At 39.6% G+C, this 18720-nt stretch overlaps 1 protein-coding gene across 19 annotated transcripts in view; it reads right to left on the reverse strand.

Annotated features, from left to right (window-relative positions):
- Positions 1-18720, reverse strand: part of adgrl3.1 (adhesion G protein-coupled receptor L3.1) — a 134925-nt gene that overhangs the window by 96547 nt on the left and 19658 nt on the right. For all 19 annotated transcript variants that reach the window (XM_074630222.1, XM_074630221.1, XM_074630225.1 and 16 more), the window contains one exon: positions 309-474. In XM_074630222.1, the coding sequence (XP_074486323.1) occupies positions 309-468 (160 nt within the window). In that variant the 5' untranslated portion in view covers positions 469-474. The remainder of the gene's footprint in view (positions 1-308; positions 475-18720) is intronic.

Below are 18720 nucleotides of genomic sequence, written 5' to 3' on the forward strand. Positions count from 1 at the left end.
GCTGCTACAAGTTAAACCACAACATCTCATTTTCTGTTTCAACATGCCTTAAATTCAGAAGATGTTTGACTATGTTGTAATTACCTTTTCAATATGTAATGAGTAATTGATTTCAGTTTTCAGAGGACTTGCCCACACTAACATTTTATCAAACCCGATTATATGTATTAAGGAGCAAAAATATTATAAACACTGTATAATATAGTACAGTCCAACAAAACAGCACCACTAACAGCAGCCTCAAAAATGCAGCCTGAATGTAAATGTGTGTTTACTTCTGTACAGCATGTGGTCTTGTCTTGTCTTACCAATGGCAATGGGAGCAAACAAGGTGGAGACGAAGAGCAGGCATCTGGTCCACATGACGTCTGAGGTTGACCTGGAAGTAAATCTGGAGGTACTTCCTGCTGAGCCCAGACGGTCTTGTGGTGAGCTGTTTTTCTCACAGCTCAGTGTTCCTGACACCATACAGGCCTGTAAAAATGACACACAGAGAGGATTTGTTCACTTGGACGCCACAGCCAAACCAGTTAAGATTCCTTATCTCAGTATATTGGACATATACAGTATATGCTGTCAAAGTTAACCTGATAATAAGGACCTCAAGATATGTGAATGAAAATGGGTTCTATGGATACCCACGAGTCTCCCCTTTACAGACATGCCCACTTTACGATAATCACATGCAGTTTGGGGCAAGTCATAGTCAATACATAGTCATAATCACACACTGACAGCTGTTGTTGGGCTTGAGTTTGCCATGTTATGATTTGAGCATATGTTTATGCTAAATGCAGTACCTGTGAGGGTTTCCGGACAATATTTGTCATTTTTTTGTGTTGTTAATTGATTTCCAATAATACATATATCCATACATTTGCATAAAGCAAGCATTTGAGTGTTAAATACTTGACAATTCTCCCTTTAAGGTGCATTTTGAACAGATGAAAAATGGGTGATTAATTTACGATTAATCGTGATTAAATATGTTATGCGATTGACAGCCCTAATATACACACCATTACAGATGGCTGTGCTCTCACACTCTATTTATACCCCTAAATCTCTCAGCTGCTGATGCAAGTATCATCAGCAACCATTAGACCTCTAATTATTGCATTGCCAGTAAAGTGTGAATTCTCACAATTTCTAGAAATTGCTCAGATGCATCAACAGTTTACCAAGCGCTTACAACAGAGAACCAACAGCAGCATTCTTTTAAATTGTACCCGTAACAACAAATCAGCCTCCTGATCATTACTGATAAACTGCTTTAAACAACAAACAGTTATTAGACTTGCAAAGTTTATGCAGCAAAGGGAAATATTTCCCCGACATCCTGTTACTCTATTTACTCATGGTAGATTGATGCTTTAACAAACAGTACTTTACTAAGGTCAATGCAGCTTCCTGTAGACATGTCACAGTAGACTAGACGGTAATCAATAAGTATCTTAAATGATGCTGAGAGAGATACAGCGAGCATGGGAGGATTAAGAAGCATATGGTTGTTATCAAAACCCTGGCCGCCTAACACAATATGAACAAACTTTCTAGAATAAAAAGAATATCAGGAAAAGTTAAATTAGATTTGGGCTGGCGGTGGTGGTGAATAAAGCATTCCTATAGAAACTATAAGTGTAGCCTACTATAAATAGACGTCAATCAATGAAAAATACGAGATAAGGTCAATAGTCATTAAGCTGATCCCCTTAATAATGCATGTATGGACACTGCTAGATGGCAAACACTGTACATTATGTCACTGAAAATAGCTGAGAAACTATTTCTAATTCCTTAATTTAATTTGTTTAAGATACAACCAAGTAGTTCATCTGTCATTAAGTTGTTTCTCAAATCGTCTTTGTCTCAAGTCTCAAATTATCTCACATTATGCCGTAACTGGTTCTAAAGGAATCGAGAGCTGTTGTGATTTTTGAAGCTCCAATACAGCTGAGATGACACTGAATATGAAACACTAACAAGAACAGGGAAATTTGTATAAATGAATATTTCACAAGACAACAGAGCATATGCCGAATAATCCGTGAGCAATGGATCTGTGAAGGAAATGCAAGACTAGACGCTAAATGTCGACCTTGTAGGGGGAAAAAATGGAAAAACACAATAAAACGGGGCTTAATGTTTGCATAATGATGCTGCTGCTGTCTGTATTAGGTTTCACTTCACTTGGAATTCCACATCAGCATCAAAGTGTGAAATGTATTGATGTTCCAATCTAATTGTTCATTTCATGGTCTATCAGCGATAAACAATTAATAAGAGGATGGTCTCTGAGATTAGTTATAGCAGTGACAGGCTGGTAAGCATCATTTCTCCGCCTTTTTTTCTAAACTGATTAAGCTGACCAGCATTGTTCAATCACTTGCTCATCGACAATTAATTCACTTTCCTTCTGCATCCCCAAATTTACTTTTTAACTATTTTTAACTATTTTTTTTTCTCTGTAAGAGTTGTGTGCTTATATTAGGGCTGTGGATTGGCGAGAATCTGGCAATACAATACGTATCATGATGCAAGTGTTAGGATTCAATATATTGTGATATAGTGCAATACAGTAAGCAAGGCGATATTTTGCGATTTCTTTTTTTTTTTATCTTATTTTAGGAAAATATAGTATAATAGTATAAAGAACACACCACCATATACATAAAATTTAAGTTAAATAAGTGCTTTTTTATGCAATCTGAACAGTGTGATCTGCATTTGCATTCGTCACAGTCGCTGTAACATCCAGCATCTTTGAGAGGAACACTGTTAGGGCGCATCTCTTTGCAAATTAAATAAAGAATTGACTCAGTTAATGTTTGCATGTAAACTATTAAAAATCAATAGTGTTTTTGAGAATCAATCACATAACCTTATATGGCGATACTCTATATTTTTTACATTTTCTTACACCCCTAGTTTGTATCCCTTGTGAAACCAGAAGTTGACATTTATTTGTCCTGTAACTTCCATACTTAAGTCACGCCACTTCCAGTGTTATTTTAAACCAAACCACGATCTTTTCCTAAACCTAACTAAGTTGTTTTGTTGCCTAAACCTCACCAAGTTGTTTCCTGTAAAGACAGAAACTTCATAACTTTTCATAAGATATGCAAACAATTATATGAGGATACGTTGCACAAGCATATACTGTATTTTTTAATCATATATTATCGATACAGTGTTTTTGAGAATCGATACAGTATCACAAAACATAATATGGCGATTACACCCCTAAATTGTATCATATTTTATGAGTCTGCAGAGATGGTCATCACATTTAGTCATTATGCAATCGTCCCAGTTGATGCAGAATAAACATCCTTTTTCATGGGGAGCAGTTCAAAGGTAACAGCAGTCCTGTTTTGTGCCTAAATGTTCACTGCTCTCAAGGGAACGCATACCCAGCTCCAGATAAACAACCATGTAGCATGTGTGTGTGTGTGTGTGTGTGTGTGTGTGTGTGTGTGTGTGTGTGTGTGTGTGTCTGAGAGAGACTGCAGAAATTTGCAACAGCCGGGGACAGATGGAGTAAAGCTGACAGCCAGAGCCATGGGAAATACATCATGTGTAACAGAGACTATTGATCAGTGTGACCGTATCATTTTGGCCCAGCAGAGACTGAGACAATAGCCAGCTATCTCCATCATGCCATGCTGTGAAGGCAAATAGCCGCTTTGGCACACTCTCCCCCCTTTGATATTTTTGGAAAGCTACAACTGCTACAATAAGAATACCAGATTGTATTTATAGAAACTGTCAGAATGACACAGACCTTTCCATAATAACCACCAGAGACTTCCAAGATATGCATAATGCATCTTCTGAACATCTACAATGACAGTACAGATACGGATATACCCAGAGGCATATGTCCGCTGCACAATCTGAATCTTTAGGAACAGACCCATACCAGAGACAAACAGCACCAGAAGTTCTTTTTAGGATGTCAAAATAAATCCTCGAAATTGAAAATCTGTTTAAAATGATTGTGATAAAAAAATTAAATTAATTTGAGCAAAGTCAGAGCGGTTGTGGGAGAAACATTTGACTTGCCTTCCAGCGTAAAAAAGTCAAATAATTCTTTTATCAGTTTTTATTTTCGAGACTTTTCTAAATTCTTTCGGTTCATGTTCAGAATACAACTTCCACATTTCCATTTGACAAGTCTTTAAAGGCTTGCCATCAGCTGAGAGGAAGAAACACACATTTCATCTGCCATTTCTTTTCATGAGTTTAACAATCTAACAACACTGACCTGTGATTAGAAATATCATAGAGACGCTGAGCTTATTCAATATCTGAAGGTTTTTTTTGTGACCTCTTTTGGCTACTCTTGATGTCGGAATCTATTTTCCAATAAACTGCTGGTCAAAATGGCAGCATAGTTTTGTTACACAAACCGAAACAGAAGCAACAGAAGGAAGAGTAAGGTCTTGATCCCATGACTCACTTCAGGCTTTCTATCAAACTCCTCTTCAAAATAACCTTGAATGATGCTCTTACAAACTAGGGCTGCACAATTAATCAAAAGTGTATCGAAATCGCAACATGGCCTACTGCAATTTCCAAATCACAGTATTTGTTAAAATCACAATATTTGTTAAAGGTGAAATGTGTGTCAAAATACCATTTTAAATTAAATATTGTCATACTGAAAACTTAAAGCTGCAGTGGGTAGAATTGGAGCAAGTATGATTTAAAAAAGTTATTTTTATAAAACAGTCACTATATCCTGCATGAGACAGGTAATCTAAAAAAAATCATGTGCTTCTGTTTCCTCCGGTGCTCCTAATGGCATCTGCAAGATTTCACAGACCGGAGGAAAACAACCAATCAGAGCTGCCGTCTCTGAGCAGCTGTCAATCACTTGCAAACTCCGATCAAACGGTCAAACTAGGCAGCGCTGATCAAATATGAATCAACATTCTGTTACTGTAATGTCTATTTCTCGCCTCAAATGTTTTTAGAAACATCTTGCAGTGTACTGTTTAGCTGTAAAATGAGAAAGTTGAGGAAATACCAAGCACTGCCCAGCAACCGGAGAAAACTTTCTCATTTAACAGCTAAACAGTTCACTACAAGATGTTTCTGAAAACATCTGAGGCGAGAAATAGGCATTACAGTCACAGAATATTGATTCATATTTGATCAGCGCTGCCTAGTTTGACCGTTTGATCAGAGTACGCAAGTGATTGACAGCTGCCTCTGTTGAATGAACAGCCAATAGGAACACTTTCTCTCTTTGAAATGACCTGTGATTGGTCAGGGACGTCCGTCACAGGCTTTTTAAAAAAAATTTAAAGCCTGAAAACAGCCAAGAGAAGGTGCAGAAGTCTACTTTTCTCTCAGAACACTTGAATTACAATATGCTGAAAGGTTATTATGGAGTTTTTGCCCAATGATGCCAGAAAAATTCTGCCTACTGCAGGTTTAATGAAACATCTTTATTTGGTACAGATCCCTGCAAAAATCATACCATAATCATTTTTTTATGTTTTTCAATCAAAATGAAAACAAGGATTTAAAAATGATCATTCCCTCCAATATCGCAAATCATATCACAATTGCAATATCAGTCAAAATAATCACAATTAGATATTTTTTCCCCGCCGTGCAGCCCTGTAAGAAACATATTCAAACTTTCTCAATATCAGGTGGTGCTACAGATTCGACGGAGAGTGATTTCACATCTGCTAACCGTTCCTGACAAATCCATAATGGCACCAAAGTGATAGAATCACAATAGACTCTGTATTCTTCTCCCCGCTTAAACAACTCAACAAGCTGCCCCATTTTGATTGATTGGTCCCTAACTCGGTCGAACATGAGCAATCTGACCAGCTGTCCCCAGCTAGACACAGGAGGCACACACTGACATATGGCCGGACGCCACCAGCCACAGCATTCCACTGTTCCATAATTCAAAAGCTACTCCATCACCCCGTATGCTGCACCGCCATCTCACCCATCAGTTAATTAACCCTCTCATTCCCACCACGCTCACGGTGCCTTAACCAGACAATAGATGTGTGTGACAGCCTAGAGCAGTCCAGCGCCAATCTAAACTCAAATCAGTCAAGTTATGTTTCATAATTCAGCAGGGCTACATGCTCCCATATGCTCAGATAATGACATAAAAATATGTTCTATCTACAGAGTTCACGATGCATGCACAATTGTGATCGCCCAAAGCATTGCCACGTTTCTCTAACCTGCTTCCTTCCATTATTGTAATGTGTTGATTGGTTCATATATAATGAATAAACAGACAGTAATGGTGCTAATTATCAGAACATATGCGATGTGTTTACACCTCGTATTCATCAGATGATTGCGCGCATGAGGTTTCGGCAGACATCATATGCCCCGTCTGAACCCGCTCACAGTTGAAATGATGAAATAATCGAGCCATATATTTAAAATGAACTCAATATTTCCTATCCGGAGCTTACTAGTTATATCCCACTGGACGGAGACCCTCCCTGGCAGATAAGCAGCATCTGCATAAAACTGAGCAAAACATCAACTAATAAGCAGGATCAGACCAAAACAAATAGCCGTCCCTGGATCAAAGTCTTTTACCTGCTGTTTCTATCCGTCTCTGCCCCAGTTATATTCAATCTGCTCCGTCTATTCATTATTCCAGATATAGAAACATACATTTTGGTTCCTTTCAGACTATTTTGACCGAAGTTTATATGTAAAAATCACAACATCTGTGACAAAAAAAAGATTTCTAATTTATATTAGTTTGATCTTTGGGATGCAAATAACGATTATCTTCATCGGTGATTAATCTGTGGATTATTTTCTTGATTAATCGATTAGTTGTTTGGTCTATAAAATGGTGAAAAATGTGGATCAGTGTTTCCCAAAGCGCCAGATGACGTCCTCAAATGTCTTGTTTTCTCCACAACTCAAAGATATTCAGTTTACTGTCATAGAAGAGTAAAGAAACCAGAAAATATTCACATTTAAGAAGCTGGACTCAGAGATTTTAGACTTTTTTTTCTTAATGAATTACTGAAACCGATCCCGACTGACTTTACTGTCTTTCAGAGGCTCTAGTAGGTTCAGCTTTAGCTACAGATATTATATGAAACTAGAAAACTTAAGGAATCCATTGGTACAAACATGTCATGCTAGCTTAGTGTGGTATTTTGGAGGGATTATTGGTAATTTTGATCAATTCTCGATTGGTAAAAAATGGTTAAATTTAGCACCAAATCTGTGTAACAATTGGTATCAACCCAAAAATTGCTGCAACAGCTTATGAGATATTATAGAGCATGCGAATGACCATCATATACTTCGATCGTAATGTTCCAAGCCCTTATACACTTTTTTAATTCATTTTAAACAATTAATTACTTAATTCATGTTTATTTCTGATCTATGACTAGAAGAACTTCACACACAGTGCTGAGCAGCATCTCCCCAGCTTTCAGATGATGTACACCACTTCTATGTGACATCTACTGCTGACCTGCTGTGACCCCCTGCACCCCCCTAAAACAGACAAAAACGGGTCTATTGTGGGTCTCAGGGGGTTAATCGATTATCAAAATAGTCTGCGATTAATTTAATAGTTGACAACTAATTGATTAATCGTTGCAGCTCTAGTGATCTTATCAAATAGAGGTAATTATTCCTCACATTCTTTAGTGTACCACTAGGACAATCTGCTCCCCAGAAGCGACTTGGTTTCTATGTTCTATATTTCCCTGCCCTGAATCTTCATTTCCTACAGGGTCGGCATTAACAGAGCTGTTGCCGGGGCCACTACTCTCGCAGACTATATTGCATGCATCCATGAACTAATTGATGTTGGGCTCATTCTGTGCACCGAGGAAGCCTGACCCTATGAGTGTGTGCGTGTGCGTGTGTGTGTGTGTGTGTGTGTGTGTGTGTGTGTGTGTGTGTGTGTGTGCGTGTGTGTGTGTGTGTGTGTACAGTCCCCTAACGAGAGAGTCCTGCCTGTCACACAGCACTCCTCATTCGGGGATTCTCTCTCTCACTAATGAGTGCTGACCGGACTGGGCTACCTTGTCAACGCACGTCACGCGCACATAAACGTGCACGCACCCCTCATACACACACACACACACACACACATGCTTATCACTAGGAGACCAGATGCCCTACTCTCTCAGCCTCCAGGCAGAGAGTCTCAAATGTGCTCATGCTGCGTTAGTAGTCTACCCTGTGTGTATGCCTAAAAGAAATACCACGTCTGTGTAAGTCACAAAAAGAAAAAAACATGTAGATGCTACACAAATTCTAGTATTTTGTACTCATCCCATCCATAACTGTATTTGCATGCTCTCTTTAATTAAGAGCGGAAGCACACAAGGTGGGACTCTTCAGTTGTGACAGTTTTAAAAGACATCATGCTCATCATTAATTAAACCCCTCAATTTGATGAAATTAGTTGTTAAAATATTTGTTGATGAAGTACAGTCAGAGGAGGCATTTGATGTGTTTGTCAAAAAAAAATCAAAATACACCGATGCATTAGGGCTTGGCGATACGGCCAAAATCTTCTATCATGATACAGGTAATTTCATATCTTCATACACATTCATAACCACACACAAACACACCCAGGGTTGGGCATGAGGCAGATGTCTCTGAAACACTAGACCTGGAAGATACTGTAATGGAGGAGGAATGAGAATAGAGTCGCCACGGTAACCGCTAAACATCACTCAAAAAGTTGATCTACCTATCTACAGTATCTATTAGGGCTGGGTGATAAATCAGTACTGTCATATATTAACTTCCAACAGAAATATATCATGATGATATGAACATATTGTGTTGTTCAAGTGAATTATCATGAAAAAGCCATAATTAAAAAATATCTATCTAACTATCCTGATATAGATAATTTCATATCTCGATAACGATATATATCACGATATAGCATGTTTTCTGGTAATTCAATAAATAAATAGTCTATATGGAAATATCCACATGATAAAGCCTATTTTTGTAGACTCCTGTGTGAATTCAATATGTGACAAATGAAAAGTGTTTTCTCATTTTAAGAACTTGAGTGCAAAATTAATAAATTATAGAGAAATAAATATAGGCGTAGCCTGTATTGCGATATAAACGATATAGAAAAATATATTTGATAGACATTATTATATTGGTTTGACGACATATATTGTCATATTGCCCAGCCTAGGGTGCATCTTCAAATGTTTTATTATATACATATATGTTAGGGCTGTCACAATATCAGATTTCACTACACGATTATCGTGACCAAAATAATTCAGAGTAACAATATTATCATGATATCTATAGAAAATTTGAAAAAAATATATAATAATACAATCAGTCAAATTTATGTTTATCTTTATTTATTGTGTGTTTTGTCTCTTTTTTAATACATTTTAAAAAAAAATTATTAATTAATATTAATTTTATTAATTGCACAAAAAATACGAGTGTAGGGAGGTTGGAGAGAGAGTCTGTAATCATAACTGTATATATATAAAATGATTTAAGAGGCGCTGGATTATTTACACAATATTATCATTATGTGTATTATTAACATAATATCAATATTTAATTTTTAAGCATCATGGTTATCATCAATACCGGTATACAACCCTAATATATATATTTAGTCATAATAATTTGTTTTGCAGTCACTGCGCAGGAAGAAGCTCAGCATCTTATGCATTCGTTTTTTTTTCCCTCGCCATTTTTCTTCACTTAGTTTTTCTTCACCTGTTCTTTTCCTCCCTCTCTTTAGTCTCTTCAGTTGTTCATGCTTTGCTCTGCTGGAGAGAACTCCGAGCGGAACAAAGCTCAGGGGGCCATGCAACGTGTTCAGTAAAATGGCATGTGTCCGCCAAGCTACGGTAAATTACCTCCAGTTGGCTTGCTAGGGTAGGTTTAACCACCATGGACCATTTCTGTGCGTGCGTGTGTGTGTGTGTGTGTGTGTGTGTGTGTGTGTGTGTGTGTGTGTGTGACTGAGAGATGGAGAGGGCTGGAATGAGGCTGTGTGGGTGGCTGTGAGTGGGTATGGGTAGTGTGGCAAATTATCATCAGCGCAGGTAGACAGGCTGGGAGAATTTTGATTAGAGTGACCGTGCACACACAAACACACATCTCAGGTAGCTAATTTGGCAGTAAGGAGCTGAAGAGATGACTAATCAGTATAGGACCTGGTGGGAGTCTGGCCTGTGGCCTATAATGAGAGACATAAGACGCAAGCACACACATTGCAAACAAAGACACACACATACAAAATGCACACACACACACACACTAAAACATGAGTGATTTTGAAAAGAAGGCCCGCCCTCGTAATTGCCCCGCGCTGATGACGCCGATACTTAGCAGCGAGTGGCCTCCCGGTGTGACCAGAGGCTCGGGGAAAACATACTGTCAGCTCCCAACAATATGAATGTCTTGACATGTCGGCCACAACATGTATCCGTACTGTTGCATGTGTTTTGGGGAAAGGGGGGGGAGCTCGCATACAAGCCCCCTCGGACCACATTAAAATCACAATTAATAATGAGTCAATGTCACATGTTTGTGCTGACCAAACCTTAACTCAACGAGACAAACAGTCCCGTCAGCTTGTGCCTCTCATCGTGAATCTATACATTCGGCTGGTGCAGCCAGATGCAGTATGCTTGCTCCCACCGGCTATTTTCTGACATGTACAGGATATACGCACAGGCGATTGCACACAACGGTGGGTGAGGGGCTGGTTCACTGTAGGAATGTGCGGTATTGTCACTGTGCCCTGAAGACAAGTGGCCTGGCCGGCAATTTATTTCATACAGCGCTGGTTGTAAATCCTTTGTGTGGCTTCACAGCAAAGAACTGCAGAGTGTAGCCTTAAAGGTATAGGTCACCCCCAACATCAGCGTGACATGTTTTGGTCATTGTCCTCTCAATTCTAAGTGAAAGTGAATGGCAGCAGATAAGCACTGTCTCGCCATATGTAGTTTAATGGTTGATTTTTTTTAATCCCCCTGTTTGTTGGTTCTATTTGCGCCTTTTTATAATGATTTATTCTGTTTTAACATGATGATCGGGGTATGATGCACTGTGACTGAGCCGAGCAAGGCTGTATCTCTCTCTTCCTTTGCATGAGAAACACTTATTTTAAATAGATCTATCCCCTTAAAATCATTTCCACACTAAAATAGTTCAAAGCTCTCGGCTGCGCACCTCATCCTCTCCCTCCGTGTTAGACATTCTATGCCCGTCAGAAAATTACGTCTAGGGAGGCTCCGGCTTTGACCGGACCACTGCTGTTTCCGCCTGGCTGCCTCTGGCTGCTCTGAGGACGCTCCCAGAAATCCAAAGCACCGAAACCAGCCTGAAAATCCACCGCCGACGACCTCGTCTGTGAGGTACTGCTGTTTTGATTCCTCACCGCCTGGCGGCTAGACACCACGCTCTCTTCTGCTCTGCTCTGAACTTTCTAATGCTCCAGTCTAATCAACTCTATGAGACAAGGCGGAGATATGCAAGGGAGAATGGGGTGAGGAGAAGTGGAGGGGGAGGAGGGGCGAGGAGATGAAGGATATGAGGGGGTGGAGGGGAGATAAAGGAGGAGATACATAGATGAGGTCAGGAAGGAAAATGGCTGAGGATGATAGAGATGGAAAGATGGGATAAAGGAGGAGTTACAGAGGGATGGAGACAGAGTGGATGGAGGGAGGCAGCGGGAGAGAGAAGGAGTGCCAAAAGCGATCAGAGTGAGCTGAGGAGAATGTTAAAGCAAGTTAATAACCGAAGGCATTTATCTTTTTCTTCCCTGTACCCTCGGCACCATCAAATACTCGGACAGAGCTTCATAAAACAAAACCTGCAGCCGTCAGATAGTGGTTTATAAAGATCAAGTGTTGACTGTAACGGGAGAAATATTTAAATAAAGATGGCACAACTCAAAACTATATAACAAAGCTGGAACTAGCTACATCGGCCTATATGTGCTCAAAACTTGGCAAAGAATTTGTATCTGACTCTTTGATCTGTTTCTTCATATAAAAATGATCATGCCATAGAAATGTACAATTACGTTTCATCACGATACGATATATCGATTCTTTGGATAACGACACGAAATTTGCCGATATGACAAAGTCTCCCACGATACAATTTAGATTTGATTCAATTCAGGGGCCTGCGATCATTATGAGACAATATTAAATGTCCATTTAACACAATCAGTTACATTTATATCAACTCACAAAAAGCAACTAAAATATGCTTTGACAATTTTATTACTGGGAAGGAGGGACTGCTTAATGGAAATAGTGACATAGACGCGCCATGGGAATTTCAAAATAAAGGCACATCTTAAAGCTGCAGTGGGTAGAAATGGAGCAAATTTGATTAAAAGCGGTCGCTATGTCCTGAGAGTAGTGCATGAGACAGGTAATCTGAATAAACAAACAAATCATGTGTCTGTGTCTTCCGGTGCTCCTAATGGCAACTGCAGGATTTCACAGCCTGTCAGTGACCTGTGATTGGTCAAAGTCTTCCGTCACCGGATTTTTTTAAGGCCCGAAAACAGAGCCATGAGGAGGTGCAGAAGTCTAGTTTTCTCTCCGAGCACTTGAATTACAATATGCTGAAAGGTTATTAGGAAATTTGTGCCCGATGATGCCAAAAAAGTGTTGCCTACTGAAGCTTTAAAGATGATGATATGTATCGAGGTTTTCACTTTGCATCAATGATATTGGATCATCAATCATTGAATCGATATATCATTCCAGATCGATGTGTCATTACACCTCTAGTGAAAATACAGGTAAAACCAAAACAGCAAACCAAACAGCAGCGACTGCATTCCAGCTAGTTAAAGGGGAACATCACCTAAATTAAGAATTCCAATATGTTATTCCCATGTCTTAGGAAAGTTCAATCAATATGTGTGAACATGACCTACTCTCTCTCAAAGCCAGAAACCAGAGAAGGAAATCTCAAACTTGTGATGTCATAGGGTATAAAGTCTGGAGCTGCTTCATAGACAATGAATGGGAGGATGATTTTATGGACCCAGCGAATGTTTGTTTTTGTTTTTATACCAATGAGCTTTATTCTAGTGTTGTCAGTTGTGAAACAAAAAATGTTCCCATATACTCAGAACGATCCCCTGGGTGCTCTCAGTGTCGTCTAGAACATCTCTCCCGATTCATTGTCTATGGAGCCGGTCCACACTTTACACCCTATGATATCACACGTTTGAGTTTTAGCACTCTAGTTTTTGGATTAGAAGAGTTGTTCATGTTTACTAATATTATTTTTAACTGTCTTCGACCATGGGAATAACATGCATGAATTTTAAAAATGGGTGTAGTTGCCCTTTAAGGCTAGCCAAAGAGCAGTCACAGCTAGCTTTTCTCAACCTGTTTACTGTCATTGTAAAATCGTCATTTTAGTCATTATTATATCACATAAATGAGGCAGTAGCCTAATAATAAATCAAAATATTTCATTATTATTATTTCAAACCTCATCCTACCGACTCTGGTCCCCGCAGACCCCAGAGGTAAAGCCTACTTTTTGTCATATCTCACAAGTTCTTTATTCCATCATTCCAATTTTTCATGACTTTGTCAATCAATATGTAATGACTTCAGATCACTGTTTTCTATTTCTGTTTTAATTAATGTTTTTTAAAAATACCAATGTATTGGGTTCCTGGGGGAACCGTGTCAAAAGCACCCAATGCAGTTGGAATATTTAAAATAGAATAGATGGATAAGATGTTTGCCATGGGTCCTAATTTAAAGTATCCCAGACTATCAGGGGGGTCGGGGCACGCTGTTATGTGCTCTGTCTATTTTTGTTTTACACAATATGCAAATTAACCGTACCTTTCTTAAAATAATAATAACCTGTTTTGTTTTTTTTCTTCGGATGACATTAATTACTTAACTTATAATGTTTTGAGAATAAATGAGTTCACATTTTGCTCTGGTGGTTTCTTACAGTAGTTTATTCTCGGGTCCCCAGGGACCCCGGTCGGTAGTCCTTGTGTGTTAAATAGGTTTGTAGGATGCGGGTTGAGCAAATTCCATTGTAGCTAATTATAAGTACTAATTATCATTTGTCATGTTAGAGTTGCTGGATTCATGCGAGAATCATTGGCTAATGACTAAGCAAGAAAAGCACAAACATAAATAAATGAATGCACAAAACAAAACAACCGTGCCACACAGTCATACATGTGCCCACACACACACGCATGTGGCAAGCCTTTCAATACCGCGTGGCAGTGCAGCCGAGTAACCCATAAGGAGGAAGTTAATGGTTTACAAAACTGCCTCTGATACAATCAATTATGTCAGCTAGAGACGCAGTGATGTTGATTCCGCTGCCACCGCTGTTGTTTTCCTCCCTTTGATTCATCTGTCTTCTCCTTCACGCCACCCTTTCTCTCCCCCATCGCCATCTCCCTCTCTCCCTCTCTGTCACTGTGCTCTGAACCCAGTACTGCCACAATGGATCCGTCAAAGCCATGCCTTAAAGGCAGCGGCGGAGAGAGGCAAAGTTTGTGTGTGTGCGTGATTGTGTTTGGGAGAGGGAAGGAGAGAGAGAGAAAGTTGTCCTGTACAGTACAGAGAACAGCCACCTCAGCAGTGAATGATGCTGCATCAAAGAGGAGGCAGACAAACAGGCAGGATACGACACTCGTGGCCTAGATTTAAACCCTCATGAAAGGGCCGGGCTCGGTTAGCAGGAGAATACACTCAAATGCTCACATGTAGCCTACTCTTGGTTGTTTTTTTTTAGCTTTTTCTTCAATTGATCAGTTATTTTTTTTCTGTTCCGTTCTCTTCCTCCATTTATTGTCGTCCTCTATTATTATCATCCATGTAGTCTAGTTACTTCTCTGCTTTTAACTGTCTCGTAGCTGTCTGCTTTTTATTCATCGCATCTTTTCTCTCATGTCTCTCATCTTCTGTCCCTTCTCGTCCTCCCTGTCAGCCCAGCTCCCTCTGTTGCTCTGTGAAGAAGATTAAAAATGTCTGCCGTCTTCAGGTCCTCTATAGAGATGTGACGATGAGGACATTTTCCCCTTTTTTAATAAACTTGTAACAACACCTGTGTTACTGATCACACCGGACATTTTACAAGAAAAGATGACGGTCAATATGTGTAGCGCGCTTATGTTGATCTTTAACGTTGGATGGCTGTGTGTCTGGCCTTTCCAGTCGAGCTTTCGCTGCGAGGCTGCAGGTTACCTGGCGCCGCTCCACCGCGCACACCGGCTGCGACCGCTCTGTCCTCCTCACAGCAATTACCTCGTTAACATTATGGTTCCCTTAAAGCATTTGGTTTAAATCTGAAATATTGCCAAATAGACGCTTTTGCTTTTCGCTTTGACACCAAATCCTACGCCATCGTCTTGTCTGTCAACTCTCTCTCGTCCCGTGTGTGTGAAATATGACACCTGGTGCTCTGAGCTGAGACTCCGTACGGAGCAGATGCATTCACTTTCAGTTTGTATTGTCGGTAATCTGACTATGTAATTATAACACGGCACTGATATGCGAAAATGAACTAAATGGGTTTTATTTCTGTGAAAACACCACCACTGTGTTACCACCGTGTTACCACCGTGTAACACCGGTAACAACGACTACCGCGGCAAGCCTAGTCCTCTACACTCATTGTTCTCCATTTTCAAAATAACCTCTGTTAAGGTATTTAGCGTAGTGTTACCGGTACCGACCTCCAGATGCGGACAAGACACTGGAGGACGGCATCTGTAACCTCTGACCTAGATTTCCAACGAACTCCTCAAAATCTACCCACGAGGCTCTCTTGACCTGCTTAGAGCAGCGAATATGTTCAGCGTGGCTTCAAATCACCAGCCGCCGTCGTATCTCTTATTTCAGGCTACTCACGTCAGTATGTCCGACAGCTGAATAGCAATGGAAGTGTGTGTTTAATAGGAGTCTGGGGACTGATCGTACTCGTGTGTGAGCTTCTGTCAGCCCTCACTCTAGAGGAGGAACCCTGTGAAGGCTTGGAACCTCGTTGGTTTAAGGGTAGCTTCAGACCCTTTATCCCTAAACTCATTTAATTGAAATGCCAATCAACCATATAATAAACCCCAAAACATGTTCAAGGAAAGCAATCATAAGCCACCTAAAGTTCACTTCAATCTGAGGTCAACCAAAACACCCAAGCCACACCTGTTTCAGTCAGACAAGTCAGAATATAACAACTCAGTTTTAACCATTAACAAATATTTAGCTTATTGTTTCTAGGAATTTAGAACAAATTTGACATCTACTGTCAGCTTACCTTTCTTTAGAGACCTGAAGGCACCCTCAGAGGAAGAGCAAAATAAGGACTTTGGTTGAAAATGTACTAAATACAGTCTAGTTTTATTGATTATTTTTACCAATAATAAAATGGTACAAAAATAGAATGGATACAAAATAAAAACAAAAAGTCAAAACAATTAAAAAATGCTCTAATGCCAAAAAAAACTCTCCAGGAAAGGTTTTCCCCCAAAAAGTCCCTCAAAAAGTCTCTCAAATTCAAAAAGGAAAGAACCAAAAAGCCTTGTTTACTGTTGTGTCTCTCTATTTATACTATTTTCTTCCAAGTATCGTTCGTCTCTGGATACATATATGGTTACAACTGTATCATCAGCAAATGATTGGATAATCCTTTCTAAGTAATATCTTTTATTTTTATGACGGTCTTGTTCTTGATCATAATTGGTGAAGTGTCACTATGGTTACAGACCTGACATCTTGTTTCATCTTTGGCAAACTTCAGCATTACGTGTCTGTCAGGTGTGAAAACCACAGAATCCTTTATGGCCTCTTGTTTCCTGTTTCAGCTGCCAGCGAGCATTTTCTGTTCCGGTAGCAGAGTTCAACCGTCCACCGCAGTTTCACAAGAAACAACAAGTACTTCAAGGAACAAGTACTTCTTTAATTCTTTAATTGTCATTTGTTTGGTTAATTAAAGTTGATTAATTAATTGGTCCAATTCTGTGGTGTATTGGCTTGAGGTTCGGGTGAGGTGTGTCACAGCCATCACAAGTGCATACTTCAACACCTCACATTAAAGACTTCGGAAGATAGAAGACCTAGATAATGAGACGCCTACTAAGGCGGTATGTTTTGTTTTTTATCCTTTCCCGAACGCCAGATAGATCCCAATACTTTCCCAGAAATGCACACATGTAAACATTCAAAGATTTATTACGAATCAGCAAATTAAAGTTCAAAAAGTCTGAATGCGGATTCCTCTGATTCAGATTCAAAAAAGTGATTTCTGCATAAGACATTAGGACCAAACCTTTTCCGCTTGCATTACAGAGCAGATATGAACTGTGTGTATCAGAGTCGTGAAATATTTATTCAAAAAAGGCCTTTCTGGGGCGCTTACTGGGCCCTGTTCATCATTTAATAATGCATAAGCACCAACACTGGTATATAAATATAAAAGGAGGCACTTAACGCTGGATTGTCTAACTGCCGAGAAAATGGCTTTGGAAATACAGAGAGATCTACCTAAGAGGAGAGTACATTCATTTGCACACTGTCACCTTGACTCCTGTGTAAGAAAATACGCTGGTGGACACAAAAAGAAACATTTTCCTTCACAGATACAGTGGAGAAATATTACAGTCTTTTTGGTGGCTGAGCAATGATGTGAGTAAAATGTCTCATGATAGATGTCCACAGTGATAAGGGACTATTTGTCAGCAAACAATTTTTGTTAGATATTACATTTTCGCTTCTCTCCGGAACCCAAAATCTAAACTATAAACTAAAGAAGAGATTTTCTTCTAAGCTTACTGGGATTGAAGAGGTGCAGCGGTGGTGATTCGGTGCAAGGAATGAACCCGGGACATTAAAATATAAAAAATCAGGACTTAGTACTGATCCCTGCTGGGTTGAGGCTGAGCTTTAGTTTTCAGCGTGCAGGGTAAAAAAAAAGATTTATTTCGGTTCAAACCCTCATCAGTCTCATGGAGAAAACTATAAATATCATTCCTATGTTATCAAACATATGCTACAGACCTATTTTAGAGTCATTCATCTCATCCCGCCATGCACTGTATCCACTATCTTTTTAATGATATTCAATGGTGTTTGAAATGCAAGCCTGTAAGAACCACTGTTCCGTGATTGCGAGGCAATGTGGTTATTTTCTGCACCGGCACAGACCGCAACTGTTGCATTTTTGATAAGCTGCATCCATCACTTTTCTGAAATAGCATAAAACTGATGATACAATGAGCTCCGGCAGGATGTATGGGTGGTGATTTTGAAGCAATCAATGGAGACAGCAAAGGTAAACACAGTGCTAAATGTCAGCCATGGTGATTGCGCTGCCACAATATCATCTCGGGGCGGGAGACCCAAATAACCAAAATCAATAATCTAATCATTTCATATTCAAATCACGCGCGGCAGAGGTCTGGATCTTATTGCACTTTCATATCCCCGGTGTGCAGATGTATTCCAATCAGCAAACAGGAGCAGCCAGATGCATTGGAAATACAGTCATTCAAAAGAGCAGTGGGTGGACCGCAAATGTGTCTCCATTCTGTAATAGATTTTTGAATGTTTATCGTTTCCTGTATCTGATGCTGTTGTGCACGTAATATGCCATACTTCATATACAGCACATGTTGTAGTTGCTTTATATAATGCTATTGCAATAATACCAAAAAGGGCG

This window comes from Sebastes fasciatus, chromosome 3 (genome assembly GCF_043250625.1).
Source record: "Sebastes fasciatus isolate fSebFas1 chromosome 3, fSebFas1.pri, whole genome shotgun sequence".
Classification (NCBI taxonomy): Eukaryota; Metazoa; Chordata; class Actinopteri; order Perciformes; family Sebastidae; genus Sebastes; species Sebastes fasciatus.